Source organism: Phyllobates terribilis, unplaced genomic scaffold, assembly GCF_046119375.1.
Source record: "Phyllobates terribilis strain yellow unplaced genomic scaffold, ASM4611937v1 Scaffold_4__5_contigs__length_816908805, whole genome shotgun sequence".
NCBI classification, from domain to species: Eukaryota; Metazoa; Chordata; class Amphibia; order Anura; family Dendrobatidae; genus Phyllobates; species Phyllobates terribilis.
In genome coordinates, this window is record NW_027362764.1 from 69,820,694 (window position 1) to 69,843,240 (window position 22,547).

At 46.8% G+C, this 22,547-nt stretch overlaps 1 protein-coding gene across 1 annotated transcript in view; it reads left to right on the plus strand.

The window, feature by feature from the left end:
- Positions 1-22,547, plus strand: part of MALRD1 (MAM and LDL receptor class A domain containing 1) — a 900,174-nt gene that overhangs the window by 42,106 nt on the left and 835,521 nt on the right. The window contains exon 4 of the mRNA XM_073677476.1: positions 6,755-6,916. Coding sequence (XP_073533577.1) covers positions 6,755-6,916 — 162 coding nt within the window. The remainder of the gene's footprint in view (positions 1-6,754; positions 6,917-22,547) is intronic.

Genomic DNA, 22,547 nt, shown 5'->3' on the forward strand with positions numbered 1-22,547 from the left:
TGGTTCACGTAGTGAATCTTACAGTTCTAACTTGCCAACCGTGGTCTGTATGGAATTGTTCAATAAAGGGCCCAAAATTAAGATAACATAGATGGGAGAGGTCTCTATGAATAGGAATTCCTAAGTATTTGATACCCTGTGAGGGCCAGGCAAAGGGAAAGTTGGACTGGATGGAATCCTATATGGATTTAGGGAGGGAGACATCGAGGGCCTCAGACTTCGCTGCATTGATTTTAAAATTTTACCATGTAACAAAGTGATCTATTTCAGCCATAACAGCAGGGATGGATATATGTGATTGAGTGATATATACTAGGACATCATCAGCAAATAGAGAGCACTTGTACTCGGTGCCTCCCACCTCAATCCACCTAATATTGGGGTTATGGCGAATTGATGAGAGCAGGTGCTCCGTCACTAGGATGTATAAGAGAGGGGACAGAGGACATCCCTGCCTTGTCCCATTGGTGATTGTGAAAGGTGATGAAAATGTTCTGACGCACCCCCTGGGCCTTGGGACACCCGGAGCCGGACCCTTTTTGGTGGATGCTGGTGGTTGTAGTCTTCGTGGCGGCGATCCGGTTCCGTGGCTCAGGGCGGTCAAACCAGTGGCGGAACTATTTATGTGGTTTTGATGTTTAAATGTCCGACTACGCCACCCGTGGATTGCGGTCAGAGTGAACCGCCGCTACAGGGCAGACCGCTAAGGCTGGTGTTGTGGGTGCAGCAGAGCGTAGCATAACTCCCCACGGGAGGAGTATAGCCTCAGGGCAGTGTATGCGGAGGATGGGGGTGATGGTGCAGGGCAGCAGCAGTAACGACACGGAGTCAGTGATGCAGTTCAGGGCCTTTACTCACAGTTCTTATTATCCAGACCACGTCTGCAGGTAACGGCTGCCCACGTCGTACTGTGCTCACCAGGTGAGGGGCTCAGACAACTCCCAGATAACTTTGGAGCGCTTCACAGGACCCCCTTTGTGTGTCCTTTGTCTGGCCTTTCTTACCAACACTTCTGTCCGGCTGCCTCGGGCCTCCTCTTGGTAAACTTGGCGCCAGTTTCCCTGACCCTATGTGGTGCCTTCCTAGCGGGTGGAGCAAGGGGCTGCGCCACATAAAATGTCAGAGCCTCCGGTTTCTAGCTGAGGGTCGTTTCCTGCCTCCACTAGTTCGGGGACCGGTCTCCCCCTTTGGCCTGACCCCTCCACGCAGGTGGATTCGGGCGTGCGGTGGCGACTCGCCCATCCGCACCCCTGGGATCCCTTCATTCCTCGTTCCTGGAGCCTTCTCCGCTCCTCTTCCTTCCTTCTCCCTCTTGCAGGCCTGGGCCTCTGTTACTAGGCCCACCTCCGGAGCAGAGCTCATGCAGAGCCCCTGCTCCCTGCCACTTCTGCTCAGACTTCTCTGCACTGAACTAAGATGGTGCCCACCTTTTATACTCCCTTCTCAATGCACCCAGGAACTGCTTCCTCCCTGCTCCTGCACTGCAGGGTTCCCCTTCCTCAGTGTTCCCTCCCCCCACTCCAGCCAGGGACAGGGACTGTCGTGCCCATCTCAGGGGCATATTGGTCGCCCTGCCCCACGGCAATGTGGTGTAATGCATGCAGGTGTCGGGTCCTGATCCACACTCCATCCTTATCTGAGAGTGAGATATCACACCTCTGGGTGAGGTGCAATACGTCTGTAGCAACCGAGCCCTCGGTGCTACAGTTCCATTTATCTTCAGCCTAGGTGACGTATTGTGATACAGGGCCGTGATTTTGGCTATAAAAGGGTCCCCTAGACCCCTACCCCAAGCTTTTTAAGAGAATCATATATGGCGTGCCAGGAGACTCTATGGAATGCTTTCTCAGCATCCAACGAGAGTATCTACTTACAAATTTTTAACTGCATCTAGCCCAGGAAATACTTTGTGCCTAGTAGCAGTGTCTGCTAGTCAGCGGATTATCCCGGCTGTTAAGCAAGCTACACCACCTGTAGTTTGGACACTTAATTTTTTCAAAGGAAATGCTTCGGGACCACGGGATACTTAGTGAAGAGCATCAGGAGGCACCCCAAGGCATAGGGGCTGGGACTGGCACTAGGATGCCTTGCGGTGGACAGCCGAGCTCGATCCTTATAAAAGCTTTTTAACTGCAGCAGCTTTAGTGGACGCTACTGGAGCTGGAATTACGCGGCTTCTGGCATGAGACTTGCCCTCCAATAGATCCTTGTAAATGGATTTAAAGTGTATTCATTCAAATTAGAGGGACAATTTAAATTAAAAAGCTTAGAGCTGCCTCCACCACAGGGGGGCTCTCTCGACCCACCAGCGGACAGGCACCAGTATTGGGAGAGGGGGGCTGGCCGTCAGGGTTCACCGCGGCTCTGGCACAAACCCGGCGACACGGAGGTGGCACGGGCAGGAGCGGACTGGCCGTCTCGGCTTCTCACTTTTTGGATTTTAGAAGGGCATGACATGCCTATATCTGTGTCTCCCCCTCCTTTTACTCCTCCACCTCTTTTCTTTTCGCATGACTATATGTACTTGTCACTTTTCCATGTGTTAGTTGTGTCTTCTGAGCAGTTTGTCAGCTTTTGGACACCTTTGAAGGTGTTTTCTATGTGTTTCTATGTGTTTTTGTTTGCCTGCCATTGGTTTTAACGGTGTTCGAAGGTGTTCGACGAACAGTTCGACGAACAGTTCGGCGAACACACGGGTGTTCGACGAACCGAACCGAACTCGAACACTACGGGGGTGGCTCAACACTACTCAGGACGTGTGAAGGAGGCCTAAGAGTATTTAGAAAATACCTGTATTTCCTATGAAATAACAATTCTTAGAAATCTTGTTTTATTTTTCCTCTGTTACTCCTCCTTAATATAGAGGTGCTTCTCACTAAATTAGAATATCATCAAAAAGTTAATTTATTTCAGTTCTTCAATACAAAAAGTGAAACTCATATATTATATAGAGTCATTACAAACAGAGTGGTCTATTTCAAGTGTTTATTTCTGTTAATGTTGATGATTATGGCTTACAGCCAATGAGAACACAAAACTCATTATCTCAGTAAATTAGAATACTTTATAACAACAGCTTGAAAAATGGTTTTAAAATCCGAAATGTTGGCCTACTGAAATGTATGTTCAGTAAATGCCCTCAATACTTGGTCGGGGCTCCTTTTGCATCAATTACTGCATCAGTGCAGCGTGGCATGGAGGCGATCAGCCTGTAGCACTGCTGAGGTGTTATGGAAGCCCAGGTTGCTTTGATAGCAGCCTTCAGCTCGTCTGCATTGTTGGGTCTAGTGTCTCTCATCTTCCTCTTGACAATACCCTATAGATTCTCTATGGGGTTAAGGTCAGGTGAGTTTGCTGGCCAATCAAGCACAGTGATACTGTTGTTTTTCAACCAGGTATTGGTACTTTTGGCAGCGTGGACAAGTGCCAAGTCCTGCTGGAGAATGACATTTCCATCTCCAAAAAGCTTGTCACCAGAGGGAAGGATGAAGTGCTCTAAAATGTCCTGGTAGACGGCTGTGCTGACTTTGGTCTTGATAAAACACAGTTGACCTACACCAGCAGATGACATGGCTCACCAAACCATCATTAATTGTGGAAACTTCACACTAGACCTCCAGCAGCTTGGATTGTGGCCTCTCCACTCTTCCTCCATACTCTCTGACCTTGATTTCCAGATGAAATGCAAAATTTACTTTCATCTGAAAACAACACCTTGGACCACTGAGCAACAGTCCAGGTCTATTTCTCCTTGGCCCAGGTAAGACGCTTCTGGCGTTGTCTATTGATCATTAGTGGCTTGACACAAGAAATGCGACACTTGCAGCCCATGTCCTGGATACGTCTGTGTGTGGTGGCTCTTGAAGCAATGACTCCAGCAGCAGTCCACTCCTTGTGTATCTCTCCCAAATTTTTGAATGGCCTTTTCTTAACAATCCTTTCAAGGCTGCGGTTATCCCGGTTGCTTGTGCGCCTTTTTCTACCACATTTTTTACTTCCACTCAACTTTCCATTACTATGCTTGGATACAGCACTCTGTGTACAGACAGCTTCTTTAGCAATGACCTTTTGTGGCTTACTCTCCTTGTGAAGTATGTGAATGACTGCCTTCTGGACATCTGTCAAGTCAGCAGTCTTCCCCATAATTGTGGAGCCTACTGAAACAGACAATGGGACCTTTTTAAATGCGTAAGAAGCCTTTGCAGGTGTTTTTTGTTAATTATTCTAATTTACTGAGATACTGACTTTTGTGTTTTCATTGGCTGTAAGCCATAATCATCAACATTAACAGAAATCAACACTTGAAATAGATCACTCTGTTTGTAATGACTCTATATAATATATGAGTTTCACTTTTTGTATTGAAGAAGTGAAATTAACTTTTTGATGATCTTCTAATTTTGTGAGAAGCACCTGTATATGGCTAAATTGACAAATAACCTTTACCATTGCATTTGTCAAAGTGGTGTGTCACTATGTAATGCAGGTACCGGAATGCAACACACAGAGACACAAGGCGAGAACAGTCAGAGATGTTTGTAAGCAGTTTTATACAACAGGTATACTGAAGCAAGGGATTAGCAACAAGGGTAATGAACAGTGGTTTGAAATATCAGAAAAATACGAAATTTCTCAAAGTAAGGCGCAGTCTCTTAAAATAAGGCGCAGTCTCTTAAAGTAAGGTGATACCCTCAAGCATGAGAAGCACCACACAAGTTCTTTAACCGTGAATTTGGCCCTAGCGGGGGTCACCGGTTATTCCCGCTAGGCCATGAGTCTCTTTCCGGATGAATTCAATTAAATCACGTTGTGCTACTTTAGCCCCAACTGTCCCCCTCCCAACCTGAGTACTTAAACCCAATTGTCCCCGGTACCGTGGGTGAGCAGTGGAAGTGACGGCCCTGCTCACGTATGCAGCTCCTCTCTGCTTGGCTGTTGGGGGCAGTCTTTCGAGCCTTGGATAGGGGGGTCCAGGCCTCGTCTGTCGGCGGCCGATGTCGGGTTCCGCGAACTCACTCAGCACCGCGATCAGGTTCCTAGTATCCTCAGCAGGCACAGCACTCGAGTCACAACTGTGAGGGATCCGGAGCTCTTTTACCGGTGCCCGGCTGGAGCACCTCTCAGGCCTCTGAGAGGGGTTTCTCAGGACGCAGGGAGCACGTCTGCTCCTCTCTGCTGCTTGGCGCCAAAGACCCCTCAGGTTTGGCGCGCTGGCCTCTTATCTGTCTGAACTCCTTCCTGGAAGTCACCTGATCGGGTCCAGCCTCTGAATCTGCCCTCCCTGCAACTTCCTTTGTATATTTTGGTTCCGCTTTACTGTCTCTGGCCAGTAGATGGCAGTCTCGCTCCATCCTTGAAACGTCATGTTGAAGTTCTTTTACAAGCTTTTTTGCTCGTTCTACAACTACACAGCGGGGCACTGTCAGCACTGATTGGGCAATGTGAGAATGTGCAGGCCTGACGAGTACTATCCAGTTTTCAATTTATTCCAAAAATTCTAGTAAAAGCATCATAGGAACGGCACATAATTCAAGGAAACGATGTGCGGCGCCCTGCTGCGCATTGGTACCACAGAACCCAGAAGGGTGCATGGATGGACTTCTCCACAAGAGGCCCTCACACATTCACACACCTCCACCCTACCACCTCAGACCAGCAGAGGGAGCCCGTTAGGGATATATATAGGGAGGGTGGAGCCAGGCGGCTCAGGTAGAGATTAGTTCCTGCTTAGAGACAGAAAGGGACAGAGCTCAGAGTTGAGCAGAGAGCGTGCTGACGGTCAGAGAGCAGCGAAGAGAGCAGCACGCTGGCTGCTGTGTTTAGGCGAGCCAAGGCCTACAGCATGTGTGAAGGCCTAGTGAGGGCCTTGAGTGGGCCGAAGGCGAGAGGAGAAGGAAGAAGTAGCGAGGTGGCAGAGGAGCATACCAGGCTCACCCCGAGATATATACCGGACACCGGGTCCACGCCTACAGGGACCCGTGTGAGTGTCCTTCTTTCCTCCGGGACCATCCTGCCGTCTCTCCCCTGCACCACCATCCATTACAACCTATGCTGCCCTGGAGCTAGCTCTACCTGTGGAGAGCCACACCATCCCTGCGGCAGCTCCCTCTAGCCGCAATCCACAGGTGGCGTCACAAACACTTTCCCAAATCCCCTATAAATCTTCCCATTTTTACTGACCGCCCTGGGTCACGGAGTGGGCCAGCCACCGTGATATCCCCCGGCAACCAGAGGCATGGCTGCCGAGTACCCCACGGCCCAGGGGGCGCGTCAGATGCACCAGAATTGTCTTTTGACAATGGGCACAAATATTTACTAAAACAGACATCTCAGAAAGCTACCAGAAACACTTTAAAGGGGTTGTCCACTAGTTGGATAACCCCTTCTTAATCCCTAATTTTCCACCTAGTAAAATAATTACACTTATATTCACCTCTGGTGCCGGAGCCCTTCCAGTGATGCCAGCACTAGCTCTCCCAGGGATAGTGTGATATAGCGATTGTCATGCAATCCCTGGGAGAGCCAGTGCCGACATTTCTGAAATTGCAATGGTACCAGAGGTTTGTATAAGTGTAATTATTTTACTAGATGGGAAATATGCTGATTGAGAAGGGGTTGCCCAACTAATGGACAACCCCTTTAACTTTAGGTCTGTACATTGGATTTCAGGCATCGGCTACTAGAAAGATATATCAATAAATTTTGAAAAAGCTTCATTATAACATACCTCGATATAATATTTTTTCTCTTTAAGCTGAGAATGTACTACTACTTTGCTGACATTACTTCGATGCTCACGGTGGGACTACAAATTCAGGCTCAAGATCAAGTTAATGACATTTGGAAACAAGACTCAAGCCATAAAAATGAGTGGAGAAGAGGGGTTATTTCTGTTAGCAGCTCGGAGCCATTTCAGGTTAGTTCTGTATAATTTTACTTTTCTCCGTAATGACTTTAATACAATATTTTCATAAGATCCAACGGGAGACAAGGAAATATCAAGTGATGTTCTAAGTTGTAACAACGGTCACGTCTGTAGCATCACATTGTAGCTTCCGTCCTTATGAAAGCGTTCAAGAGAAATTTTGTAAGCAGAAGTGCAGTAAAAATTAGTGAAAATTTAAAAGTTCAGCTTTCCACGAGGTCTACTATGTTACATTTATATTATCTAAAGGTATCTTAGGACACAGCAATGGTTAAATAGAAAATCCGATACAATGGGGGCAATTCATCAAATTTAGGTGTTGAAAATGTAGCAATTTTGAGCATTTTCACACCAGTTTGAAGCAGCTCCACCTAAATGGATGGAGCTGGGTAGGAGTCGGGGTGGAATAGGTCCAAGGCTATGCCTGCCCGTCAAATTCATAAAAAGTGCTGGAGTTTCTTAAACTAGAAATGCTTCTCCAGTACTTTACTGGAGGAACATTTCTGGTGAGGCGCACAGAGGTGTACACCACTGAAAAGATGCGACATATTCGTTAAGTGACGCATCATACTCCAACGAGCAATGCAATGAATTTGCCCCAGTGTAATTTCATACAGTTCCCTAACTTTTTGGCCAAAATATCTGGCTTATATTTGATAAAGTAACCTACCAGATCATGCGATCAACAGAAATATCAAGCATTGTGCACTTTTTGTTATTGTCCTGTGAAGAGTCTTCTGAAGGTACATTCACAAAGCCATATTTTCGGTCCGAGTGCTATCCGTGGAAAAAATGATATCACAAGGACAGTAATAAGACCAACGTTATTCATTTGTGCTGTTCAGATAACCATTTTGTTCACATGGATTGAACGTCCGAGAGAAAAAAAAAATTGCAGCTGCATTATTCTCTTTCGGATTTTTGATGAAACCTACCCATTCAAGTATATGGGTGAGCAAAAAAAAATCAGATCCCTTACGGATCAACCATATAGCATCTGATTTTTACAGATACATTGCAATTCTGTAACATAGGAAGCTGTATTCGGTTTTGTACTTTTTTTAACTGCTGATGTACAAAAAAGATGCCATATGGATGATAATATGAGTGAAAAATCAACAATTTTTTGGGATGAAAATCTAAGGATTTTTTTAAATGCTTGTAAGAAATTAGCCTGACAGTGGCATTTTTTACATGGCACGATCCTGATGTAGCACCCTTTCTGGCACCCATCCACACAATGCGATTGTGCATACTGATGAGTTTTTATGGCAGCAGAGATCCTTGTACTAGTGATGAGCGAGCATACTCGTTACTCGAGATTTATGAGCAATTCTCGAGTGTTTTCCGAGTATCTTCAGCGTGCTCGGCCATTATGTTTGAGTAACACCGTGCGCATGATTTGCGACTGCTTGACAGCTTTAGTACATGTGAGGAATGCCTGTTTCTTAGGCATTCCTCACATGTATTAAAGCTGTCAAACAGTCGCAAATCACGCGCAAGAAGTGACTAAAGCATAACTGCCGAGCACGCTGAAGATACTGGGAAAGCACCCGAGCATGCTCGCCGAAAGGGTTAACAGAACATTCTCGCTCATCACTACCAGCTACCATTGCAGTATATAGAGCAGATAATCAAACTATTGCAGGTTTAAGTACCCTTAGGGAGTTAAAAATTAAGGTAAGAATTAAAAATATATATTTTCAAAATCTAAAAAAAAATGGAAACATATAAAAGATTGAATCACCTCCTTTTCCCAGTTCAAAAATAAAAGTAATAAAAAAATAAAATAAATAAACAAATTTGGTAATGCTGTATTGGTAATTACAGTACAGACCAAAAGTTTGGACACACCTTCTCATTTAAAGATTTTTCTGTATTTTCATGACTCTGAAAATTGTACATTCACACTGAAGGCATCAAAACTATAAATTAACACATGTGGAATTATATACTTAACAAAAAAGTGTGAAACAACTGAAAATATGTGTTATGCACACGCCCGGGCTAAGCGGCGTGTGCGTGTGATTGGTAGTGATTCCACTGGACCGTGCCGGAGAGTGAATGCCTGGAGGGGCGTGACTAAGTATTCACCCGATCCGACCAGGGTCGCACGACGGCATACGACGCCAGTGCACCAAGGAGGAACCGAGCAGAGGGACCAGGTGCTACTCCAGGACAGACCCCGGACACGGCTGTTGACCCACACAGGGAAATACAGGAACAGGCTGGTAGGCTGGCACACAGACTGGAGGGTATAGGCAGGCACGACTGGTATGCAGGCAGGCGGGTATGCAGGCAGGGGGGTAAAGGCAAGCACAGCTAGAGTGCAGACAGGGAGGCACTAGCAGGTAGGAACACAGGCGGGATAGGACCCAGTACACACCGGGACTCAGGAACAATACAGGCAGAGGGTTACAGGCAAGCACAGCTAGAGTGCCGACAAGGCTGAGCAGGGAGGACAGGGCTCTGTTCACACGGAACAGACAGGAAGGGAAAGACAGAGCCAGATACTCACACAGTACTTGCAGAGACAACAAGCAGGAGTTAGGTATGAGTTCAGACTCTGCAGAAAAAGGAAGGGAACGGACATAGAGGCAAAACAGGTAAAGGACAGGAGAGAGTTCAGACTGGAACTGAGTGTACGGAGGAGACCGACACTGCAGAGGGATACAGGAGCGGGTCTGGGAATACGGCCCCCAGAGAGGCGGAACGAACAGGCAAGGAGCTTGTTCAGACAGGACAGACCAGACACAGGAGCGGGTCTAGGAAATCGGCCACTAGAAGGCGGAACGAACAGGCAAGGAGCGTGTTCAGACAGGACAGACCAGACACAGGAGCGGGTCTAGGAAATCGGCCACTAGAAGGCGAGAGGAACAGGCTAGGAGCGTGTTCAGACAGGACAGACAAGAGAACAAGAAAGGACTCAGTTCAGACACGGGAGCTGATACCGCAAAGCAGGAGAAATACAGGACTCAGTTCAGACACGGGAGCTGATACCGCAAAGCAGGAGACATACAGGACTCAGTTCAGACACGGGAACTGATACAAAAAGCAGGAGACAAGAGACGGGACCTGGCACCTTCAGAGTGCAAGCACACACTGAAGGAAACACTATGCACAGGCCGGGATAGAAGGGAGCTGCTGAGCTATATACCAAGTGACAGACAGCAATAGGCTGAGGACGCACAAGGGGTGTGACCCACAGCAGGTACAAAAGGCAGGAAGTGATCGGGCGCCGCCCTTAAGCAGCAGAAACAGACACAAACAGACAGCATGGAGGGAAGCCAGAGAGACATTCTGGACAGGAGATCAAGTGCGCCCTCTTGCACAGTGGGAGATGGACCACCATGCAAGGACGCCGCCAGGTATGTTACAGTACCTCCCCCCTTACGCCCCCTCTTCTTCAGGCCTGCCAGAATCTTCCGCAGGGAATTCGAGGACCAGTCGTTCACTGGGTTGGAGGGGGACAGAGACTTAAGGGTAATCTCTGCTTCGAGGTACATCTTGTCAAGCTCACAGGAAGAAATAGACGGGTTATCAGGTACATAATGAGGAAAAGTCACTGTCTCTTTGTTATCTGGTGGTATCCCGGAGGATTCAGGAAACAACTGGAGGTCCTCCGCCGGGTCAGAAGAGTGCAGAGGCTCAGAGAAAACAACTGCTTCAGAGTACACTAGGTCGGACTCACTGGAGGAAGCAGGCGAGGTATCGGGTACCGAGTATAGGAAAGTCTCTGTCCATTCACCACCAGGTGGCACCCCGAAGGGTTCTGGAGACAGCTGGCGGTCCTCCGCCTGGTCAGAGGGGTGTAGAGACTCACGGGTAACCTCTGCTTCAGAGTACACTAGGTCGGACTCACTGGAGGAAGCAGGCGAGGTATCGGGTACCGAGTATAGGAAAGTCTCTGTCCATTCACCACCAGGTGGCACCCCGAAGGGTTCTGGAGACAGCTGGCGGTCCTCCGCCTGGTCAGAGGGGTGTAGAGACTCACGGGTAACCTCTGCTTCAGAGTACACTAGGTCGGACTCACTGGACGAAGCAAGCGAGGTATCAGATCCAGGATATAGGAAAGTCTCTGTCCATTCACCACCAGGTGGCACCCCGAAGGATTCTGAACACAACTGGAGGTCCTCCGCCTGGTCGGAGGGGTGTAGAGACTCAGGAGTAACCTCTGCTTCGGAGTACACTAAGTTGGACTCACTGGACGAAGCGAGCGAGGTATCAGGTACAGAGTATAGGAGAGTCTCTGTCCTTTCGCTACCAGGTAGCACCCCGAAGGGTTCAGGAGACAACTGGAGATCCTCCGCCTGGTCGGAGGGGTGTAGAGACTCGGAGGTAACTACCACTTTGGGGTACCCATTGTCAGGCTCACAGGACGAAGCGGACAAAGTATTGAGTACCGGGTGTAGAGAAGTCTCTCTCCATTTGTCATCGAGTGGTATCCCGGAGGGTTCAGGAGGCAACAGGGGATCCTCCGCCAGGTAGTAGAGGTGCACAGACTCTGAGGTAACCACAGCTTTGGAGCATCCTTGGACATGCACACCGGTTAAAGAGAAAGAAGCATCTGATGCCGGGTGCAGGAAGTTCTCCTGTGTGGAGTCTGGATGGGCAGAAGTCTCTTCGGCCAGGAGAACTGGTGCACTACCCACGCACATTACCCATTGGGGTTTCTCCGGGATACAGGGAGATGAAGCTTCAGTAGGGACTTCAAGGTTGGGGTCAGGAGGTCTCAGGGAGGACAGACCCTGGCGTGACGGCTTGCCTCTAAGTCTAGCACGTCTGGACTGCCTCTTGAGGTTAAGAGAAGTATTCCGGAAAGCGTAGTCACCCTGTGAGGATTCTGGGTGGGCAGTAGTCTCATTGGGCTGGAGGACTATTGCGCTACCCACACACATTACCCGTCGGGGCTGCTCCGGGATATTGGGAAGTGAAGCTTCAGCAGGGGCTTCAGAGTTAGGGTCCTCGAAGACCATACGAAAGGCCACCAGGAAGGCCTGCAGGTCAAGGATGACAGGATCCCATGCCTCCCATAGGGGGGTGACCCATTTCAAGGCATCACCCGCTAGGTAGTCAATCATAAAGGCCACTTTAGCCCAATCGGAAGGAAAATAGAGAGGGTAGGCCTTAAAGTGTAGCATGCATTGCTCCACAAATGCACGACACTGTCTTGGATCCCCATAGTAACGTGGCGGATCCGCAGGAACGAGGGCTGATAGATCCATCTGGACGGGTGCGTAACTCGCCTGGAACTCAGCTAAAGGGGGAAAAAAATTTATTTATTTTATTTTAATGCATGTATTCGCTGGAAAAACTTCTCAAAGAGCGAAGGCCGTGGGGCTCAACGGGAACCATGGCCTGAGCATGCTGTTATGCACACGCCCGGGCTAAGCGGCGTGTGCGTGTGATTGGTAGTGATTCCACTGGACCGTGCCGGAGAGTGAATGCCTGGAGGGGCGTGACTAAGTATTCACCCGATCCGACCAGGGTCGCACGACGGCATACGACGCCAGTGCACCAAGGAGGAACCGAGCAGAGGGACCAGGTGCTACTCCAGGACAGACCCCGGACACGGCTGTTGACCCACACAGGGAAATACAGGAACAGGCTGGTAGGCTGGCACACAGACTGGAGGGTATAGGCAGGCACGACTGGTATGCAGGCAGGCGGGTATGCAGGCAGGGGGGTAAAGGCAAGCACAGCTAGAGTGCAGACAGGGAGGCACTAGCAGGTAGGAACACAGGCGGGATAGGACCCAGTACACACCGGGACTCAGGAACAATACAGGCAGAGGGTTACAGGCAAGCACAGCTAGAGTGCCGACAAGGCTGAGCAGGGAGGACAGGGCTCTGTTCACACGGAACAGACAGGAAGGGAAAGACAGAGCCAGATACTCACACAGTACTTGCAGAGACAACAAGCAGGAGTTAGGTACGAGTTCAGACTCTGCAGAAAAAGGAAGGGAACGGACATAGAGGCAAAACAGGTAAAGGACAGGAGAGAGTTCAGACTGGAACTGAGTGTACGGAGGAGACCGACACTGCAGAGGGATACAGGAGCGGGTCTGGGAATACGGCCCCCAGAGAGGCGGAACGAACAGGCAAGGAGCTTGTTCAGACAGGACAGACCAGACACAGGAGCGGGTCTAGGAAATCGGCCACTAGAAGGCGGAACGAACAGGCAAGGAGCGTGTTCAGACAGGACAGACCAGACACAGGAGCGGGTCTAGGAAATCGGCCACTAGAAGGCGAGAGGAACAGGCTAGGAGCGTGTTCAGACAGGACAGACAAGAGAACAAGAAAGGACTCAGTTCAGACACGGGAGCTGATACCGCAAAGCAGGAGAAATACAGGACTCAGTTCAGACACGGGAGCTGATACCGCAAAGCAGGAGACATACAGGACTCAGTTCAGACACGGGAACTGATACAAAAAGCAGGAGACAAGAGACGGGACCTGGCACCTTCAGAGTGCAAGCACACACTGAAGGAAACACTATGCACAGGCCGGGATAGAAGGGAGCTGCTGAGCTATATACCAAGTGACAGACAGCAATAGGCTGAGGACGCACAAGGGGTGTGACCCACAGCAGGTACAAAAGGCAGGAAGTGATCGGGCGCCGCCCTTAAGCAGCAGAAACAGACACAAACAGACAGCATGGAGGGAAGCCAGAGAGACATTCTGGACAGGAGATCAAGTGCGCCCTCTTGCACAGTGGGAGATGGACCACCATGCAAGGACGCCGCCAGGTATGTTACAATATGTCTTATATTCTAGGTTCTTCAAAGTAGCCACTTTTTGCTTTGATGACTGCTTTGCACACTCTTGGCATTCTCTTGATGAGCTTCAAGAGGTAGTCACCGGAAATGATCTTCCAACAATCTTGAAGGAGTTTCCAGAGATGCTTAGCACTTGTTGGCCCTTTTGCCTTCACTCTGCGGTCCAGCTCACCCCAAACCATCTAGATTGGGTTCAGGTCTGATGACTGTGGAGGCCAGGTCATCTGGCGTAGCACCCCATCACTTTCCTACTTGGTCAAATAGCCCTTACACAGCCTGGAGGTGTGTTTGGGGTCATTGTCCTGTTGAAAAATAAATGATGGTCCAACTAAACGCAAACCGGATGGAATAGCATGCCACTGCAAGATGCTGTGGTAGCCATGCTGGTTCAGTATGCCTTCAATTTTGAATAAATCCCCAACATTGTCACCAGCAAAGCACCCCCACACCATCACACCTCCTCCTCCATGCTTCACGGTGGGAACCAGGCATGTAGAGTCCATCCGTTCACCTTTTCTGCGTCGCACAAAGACACGGTGGTTGGAACCAAATTTGGACTCATCAGACCTAAGCACAGATTTCCACTGGTCTAATGTCCATTCCTTGTGTTCTTTAGCCCAAACAAGTCTCTTCTGTTTGTTGCCTGTCCTTAGCAGTGGTTTCCTAGCAGCTATTTTAATATGAAGGCCTGCTGCACAAAGTCTCCTCTTAACAGTTGTTGAAGAGATGTGTCTGCTGCTAGAACTCTGTGTGGCATTGACCTGGTCTCTAATCTGAGCTGCTGTTAACCTGCGATTTCTGAGGCTGGTGGCTCGGATAAACTTATCCTCAGAAGCAGAGGTGACTCTTGGTCTTCCTTTCCTGGGGCGGTCCTCATGTGAGACAGTTTCTTTGTAGCGCTTGATGGCTTTTGCAACTGCACTTAGGGGCACTTTCAAAGTTTTCCCAATTTTTCGGACTGACTGACCTTCATTTCTTAAAGTAATGATGGCCACTCATTTTTCTTTACTTAGCTGCTTTTTTCTTGCCATAATACAAATTCTAACAGTCTATTCAGTAGGACTATCAGCTATCAGCTGTGTATCCACCAGACTTCTGCACAACACAACTGATAGTCCCAACCCCATTTATAAGGCAAGAAATCCCACTTATTACACCTGACAGGGCACACCTGTGAAGTGAAAACCATTTCCGGTGACTACCTCTTGAAGCTCATCAAGAGAATGCCAAGAGTGTGCAAAGCAGTCATCAAAGCAAAAGGTGGCTACTTTGAAGAACCTAGAATATAAGACATATTTTCAGTTGTTTCACACTTTTTTGTTAAGTATATAATTCCACATGTGTTAATTCATAGTTTTGATGCCTTCAGTGTGAATGTCCAATTTTCATAGTCATGAAAATGCAGAAAAATCTTTAAATGAGAAGGTGTGTCCAAACTTTTGGTCTGTACTGTATATAACGTGTACGTTAAATGCCATAAAGAAAAAAAATCAAGGCCAAAATTGCCATTTTTTATTCACTGTACCTTTTCCATGGAAAATGCAGTAAAAAACAATCAGGACTTGTACCCCTAAATGGCATGAATAAAAATGTAAAATCCGCCATGCAAAAAACAAGCCCTCATATACGGTAGATCCATCAACCAAAAAAAAAAAATGGTAGGGCTTTTGGAAGTAGGATAGGCAAAAATAAAACTGCAAAAACAAAACATCCCCCAAGAAGCAAGGAGTTATTGGTAATTTTTTTCATGAAGTGTTTTTGATGTCTTAAAGAAAAGACCAGAAAAAAAATTACACTGTCCAGTAAAACACTACAAAAACTACAAGAACCTAAATGCTATAGGTAAACTGGAGTATTTTTGAACAAAAAAGATACACAAAAATGAAAAACCCATACTGGTCTTTTACTGTAGTTTATTCGCTGACTCTATTGGTGCATGCCAAGTGCTTTCTTAGGCTATGTTCACACATCTTGGTTTTTTCAGCTTTTTTTTAATGCATTTTTTATGCAAATTTGCAGCTGCGTTTTGCAGTACCAGCAATGTCTATGAGAATTTAGAAATCTCATGCACACATCATGTTTTTTTATCAGGATTTTGTGCTTTGCATGATTTTTTGCAAAATAGATCATGTCACTTTTTTCAGTGTTTTTTCAGCATTTTTTCACCCATTGGAAATAATGGGTGGTGAAAAAAACGCTGAAAAAATGCACCAAAAACGCATTGTGTCAGCTTTTTCAGCGTTTTATCGGCAATTTTTGTGCCAAAAACCAGAATGAGATTTTTTTTTTCACTGAACCTTATGCACATGCATAAAGAGACAAAGACAGTGAAAAAAACTCAGCAAAAATGCACCAAAAACGCACCAAAAAACAAGCAAAAAAGCAAGAAAAATCCTGAACAAACCTCCTGGCAAAAGATCAGGTTTGCTGCAAAAAAAAAAAACACAACAAAAATGCAATGTGTGAACATAGCCTTAGTACAATCTAGCAGGAACTGTTTGAGGGTAAGGTGGTAGTGGAGGAGGTCTGGAGGAATTACCCCTTCTATAATGCACCCCTAAATATACAGTCTGCCATTGTACTTGTATTATTTTTTCACGCTCATTTTTACATTTGTTGGAAGACATGGCATCTCTGTAAAAATGTACTAAAAACTTTATACACTGGGCAAATTACTTTTACTAACATGTTTCCAGTCCGGGGTTACAGTCCACAATTACCGAAATCTTCCAATCGGGTAGTATTGCTTTAAGATTGAAATGACTTGCCGAAGTTTGTCAGAACACAAGTGACACAAGGTCTATTGGAAAATATTAAGCTTCATTTGCAACGACTTAGAACGTCTCCGAGATCGTTTCCATGCGATGACATGTATTAACTCCTGACCCAGTTGTGAAATAAGCTGAAATGACTGCACCTTCAGTCATCAGGCAAGACAGATGAAACAATGCGGAAATTCTCTTCTCATTAAAGATCTGTAATGATTCTAATATAATAGGAGTTTATATTAAAATAGAGGCCACGTAAAAAATATAGGTCGGATTTTAGCAATCTAGTAACAAAGACAGGCACTGGTATGATTTAAAACTGATATTATGGCCTCGCTCACATCTGCTTAAAAAAAAATCGGTCCGATGTTGATCCAGAAAAGTAGGACGAGTGTCATGCGAGTGTCCTGCGTATGTCATGTTAGTGCAATGCAAGTGTGCGATTTTTTTTCTCGCCTACCATCCATATGCAATGTGTTTTTAACATAATCTTTTCCATACTATAATGCTCTATGTAACTTAAAAGCTAGTTTACAAAATGAATAAAGCAATCCTATGTACAGATATAGATAGAAAGATATTAGATATATAACAGATAATAAATAAATAGATTGGTAGATAGATAGAATAGATAGATAGAATAGATATATATCCTGTAGATAATATCATTTCACAAGCCCCCTACATATAATAAACTTGCACCCTTCTGTTTGACAAATCACAGCTGCTGACATCAACCCCAGCTACCATTACCCTGATTGCCACTGCACCAGGTCAATCGGGAAGAGATGAGGTAAGCTCCAGAATTGGCGCCTCTAATATGATGCACCACTTCTCGGGCAGCTGCTATTTTTAGGCTGGGAATGGCCCAATAACCAGGAACCTTCCCAGGCTTATAATAGACCGCAGCTGTCTGCTTTACCTTTGCTGGTTATCAAAAATAGGGGGGACCCCAAGTAGTTTTTTAAATTATTTATTTATTAGGTTAAACAAGTCTAAACACCCTTTAGTGCCACATTATATTTCTACAGAATTATCTATCTTATCTATCTATCTATCTATCTATCTATCTATCTATCTATCTATTCTGAGGGTTCTGGCTGTGAATTTACTGTACTCGGCTGATGAAATGTCGGGTTTCCTTTGAGACGTGTGCGTAAAAATCAGATGGCAAATGCATGGTCCGTTTGACGTCAGTTTTTTTCTCGCACCCATTGACTTGCACTGATGAGTCTTGTCCGATATACGCGGCCACTCGCAGCATTCTGTGATTTTTTTTCCTCAGGCCGATTACAGCTGAGGAAAAGCTCGCAGATGAACGCTGCCTCATTGAATAACATTGGTGTGAGTGCAATGCGATTTTTCATCACACTGCACTCGCCGATTTTATATGCAAGCGGGAGCGAGTCCTATAGGTGGCATATGAGATTAGAAAAATGGATCCATTTTTTTTCCAAAGAAGTCCCAAGAAAAAAGCCAAAAAATAAAAATGAGCATATACTCTACAGCAAGTAAATCAGTAAATAGTAATAGTACATGGAAATAGCATAGTGTACTTAGTTAACTCCATTTTAAGCACAAAAGCCATCCCGCCATGACAAGGTGTACATGTACTATTACATGTATTTTGCTGTTATCTCTTGTATATTTTTATAAACAGGGGGCATGGCCCACCCTTTCTGAGCTGAGTATTCCATCTGTATAGCTTCCCATGGATGGATATCTAAGTCGGGGCCCTGTCCTGCTCTGCCCTTATTCACATTGACGTCATTTGACACGTGGGAAGGTTTTAATACTTGGGACAGTCTAGGACTGTCCCGATGGGTACACCTTGCCTCTAATCTGCGGCTGTTAACCTGTTAAATCCCACTGTCAAACTCTAACAGTGGCATTTAACACGAGCCGGCTGGAGGGCGCGTCGTTCCACGCTTCCATCGGAACACCCGTGCCGTGATCGTCAATGGGTTGTCATGACAGCCAGGGGGTCTTCTGAAGACCCCTGTGCCTGTCATTGCGATCCTCCAGTGAATACCAGCCCTTGGCTTGTGTTCATAGGAGATCATGATTTTCCCCATACATGGCAGTGCTAATTATAGCACAAACAATCAGGCGATTGCAGCTTCAAGTTCCCTAAGGGGACTATTAAATACAGAAAAAAGTGAAACTAATTAAAAAAAAAAAAAGTTCAAATCACCCTCCTTTTGCTCCATTAAAATTTAAACAATTAAAAAATGAAAACATATATTTGGTATCGCTGCATTCGTAAAAGTCTGATCTATCAAAATATAAAATAAAGTAATCTGATCAGTAAACGACGTAATGAGAAAAACATGAAAACACCAGATTTACATTTTTTTGGTTGCCACAACTTTGCATTAAAATGCAATAAGAGGCGATCAAAGGATCATATTTACCCCAAAATGGTATCAGTAAAAACGTTGCTGAGTCAGGACGCAAAAAATAAGCCCTGACCCAGATCCAGAAAAATGAAAATTTTACAAGTCTAGGAACATGGCGACAAAAGCAAAATTTTTTTTTACAAATTTCCAACATTTTTTTCACCACTTAAATTAAAAAAAAACAACTATGCATGTTTGGTATCTGCGTAATCGTAATTACCCAGAGAATCATATTGCCAGGCCATTTTTATAGTATAGTTTTCCCATTTTCCAGTACACTATGTCGTAAAATGAATGGTGTCATTCAAAAGTACAACTCGTTCGGCAAAAAACAAGCCCTCATATGGCCATACTGACGAAAAATAAAAACGTTATGGCTCTTGGAAGAAGGGGAGGAAAAAATGAAAACGGAAAAAAAAAAGAAAGGAAAATCGCCATGTCACGAAGGGGTTAAAATCAATCAGGGGCACGTATAAATTTCTTAAATTCAATGCAAATCTAATTTTCTGTCCGAATTTGAGCGAATTTTCCGGATTTAAATTCTGTCATCCTTTTGCTCATTATTACATTTGCTGAGTGTATAACCAAGCAATTTGCTGCTCTTGTGCTTATAATGAATGAATTAAATCTTTGGATCTCGAAGGGACCTTGGACGCGTAAGAGATAATGACGGCATACAATATGGTAGTGCTATTATCTCAGCACTGCATTAATCTGGGTTATTACTGAAGTCCATAATGGTGAAATAACGATGATCGCTGAGCAACCGTGAGGTCTTAGTCTCAGGGGTGGTCAGATGATGAACGTCCGCGGCAGTTATCGGTCTCTTCACCTGTGGTTGATGTATTGGTGCCTTTACATGGTAATTGGTCGTCTTGTGTATAGCTGGTATTAGGATGCGGAAGCATCTGGAGGAGATAGATATCATTAAATTGATGTGTTTACTGGGAGGACTGGATTCACGAGTCGTTTCCAGTGTATTCAGAAATGATAACAGCATGATGAAATTATTTCGGTGCATTGTTACTTTCTTGCTCTTGCCCCAAGTAGACTGCAGTGAGTTGTGATGTTGTAACACGGGTACTTTAGATGCAGCGACACAGAAACACAGAGCAGCCAATACAGGGTTAATAAACAGGGGAAGTTTATAATAACAGGGTCAATCTCCACGCAGGGAGTAACAGGGGAAAATATGGGGGAAAACAAGGGATGTAGCCAGGGCCGGCTCCAGGTTTATGGGTTTATGTGGGCCCCGGGCGAAAGAGTCTCAGTGGGCCCCTTTAACACATACCACGATTCATGATGCACAGATACCGCAGAGAAATATATATATATATAGTACAAGGCCAAGGATTTCACTTCTTACATTACATGAGTGATATCTATTGTAAATTCCACAATAGCTCAGAAACCGGCGAATCGCTCCATAAAGGATACTGGCCCCCATATAACGCTCCATACAGAACACTGGCCCCCATATAACGCTCCATACTGGATACTGGCCCCCATATAACGCTCCATACAGGATACTGGCCCCCATATAACGCTCCATACAGGATACTGGCCCCCATATAACGCTCCATACAGGATACTGGCCCCCATATAACGCTCCATACAGGATACTGGCCCCCCATATAACGCTCCACACAGGATACTGGCCCCCATATAACGCTCCATAGAGGATACTGGCCCCCATATAACGCTCCATACAGGATACAGGCCCCCATATAACGCTCCATACAGGATACTGGCCCCCATATAACGCTCCATACAGAATACTGGCCCCCATATAATGCTCCATACAGGATACTGACCCCCATATAACGCTCCATACAGAATACTGTCCCCTATATAACGCTCCATACAGGATACTGGCCCCCATATAACGCTCCATACAGGATACTGGCCCCCATATAATGCTCCATACAGGATACTGGCCCCCATATAATGCTCCATACAGGATACTGGTCCCCATATAACGCTCCATACATGATACTGGCCCCCTTATAATGCTCCATGCACACTGTCCCCCCCCCATAATGCCTCATGCAGGCTGTTCCCCCTTTATAATGCCCCATGCAGGCTGTTCCCCCCCTTATAATGCCCAATGCAGGATGTCACCCCCCTTATAATGCCCCATGCAGGATGTCACCCCCCTTATAATGCCCCATGCATTATGTCATCCCCCCTTATAATGCCCCATGCAGGGTATCACTTCTCCCCCCATATAATGCCCAATGCAGGATGCCACTTTCCCCCTTCTAATGCCCCATGCAGGATGTCACACCCCCCTCCCTTATGATGCCCCATGCAGGATGTCCCCTCCCTTGTAATGCCCCATGCAGCATGTCACTCCCCCCCTCCCTTATAATGCCCCATGCAGTATGTCACTCCCCCCCTCCCTTATAATGCCCCATGCCTCCATACATTAAAAAAATAAATAAATACTCACCTCACTTCTCCTCACCTGCTGCCGCTGCTCCAGACTCCTCAGCGTCGCCGGCGTCTTCCCGCTCTGCGCTGTGACAGCTCAGGAGAGAGCGCGGTGTAAAGACGTCACCGCCCCCTCTGACCTGAGACGTCACAGTCAGAGGACGCGGAAGAGACCGGAGCTGCTGCGGAGGCACAGGGAGAGGTAAGTATTGTAGCTCAGGGCCCCGGCAGCCGGCAAAAGCGGGGGGGGGAGCGGACGCTGACACCGCTCTCCTCGGCTCATGGGTCCCATAGCGCGGCGGGATGCCCGAGGGTGAGTGGGCCCCCCTGCCTACTCAGGGCCCCTGCACTTGCCCGGGTGCGCCGGGTGCTGGCACCGGCCCTGGATGTAGCAGGTAAAAGTCTTTAACTGACAGTTCTCAGTTTAACTAGATATAGCAAAGTCGAACCGGTTGTAAATGACAGTTTTTACACTTAGCTGACTCTTTTCCTCCACAAGGCAGTTGCCAGCTGAGGCCAGTGTTGATTTCTTCAGGTTTCCCCGCCCAAACAATGCTCCGTCTTCTGGGGGCAGCAGGCGGTCTCCGGTTTTACCCGCTGAGCCCCTAATCCATAACACGGCACCTCACGGCTCCACAGACCCTGCGTCTCTTCTCTAGCCGGCTTGACTCCTCCGGTCCACTGCACTCGGCTCTTGCTCCCAGTCCTGGAGCCAGGAGCCTGGACCCTCTCACACTGCTCTGCTGAGCAGGACCCAGCTCCGCTTTCCCGCACAAACGTCCTCCTATCTTCCTCTCTGTACCGACGCCACCAGTCTCCCGGTCACCTGACCTCCCAGCTCTCACTCTGTACACGCCCTTAGTTTCCCAGTCCCCTGACTCCTGTGCTCGCAGTCTGTCTTCCCCCTGCAACCAGAGATACGGCCCCAGCAGTTCCAGATTCCTTGCTCTGAAAGTGCTAACACCCCGGTCTTCCCCCTTACAATGTAACCATACAAGTAGTGAGGCTAAGGCTACAAGGCGACTCATCAAGTTGTTCGTGAATTGCTGTTGTGTAATTATTTTAAAGCTGCTATCCTTGAAAAAAATTGTTGCATGCAAATTTTTTAGTAATTCACTTCCGGTGGAATAAAAAAAAAGGCGCCATTTTTCTGAATCATGAAGGGCCATCAAAAGGTTAACCCTAGAACGCATACCTGGGGTCTCGCAGGCCCGCCCTGTTAATTGTTTTCTATTTTCTGCAAG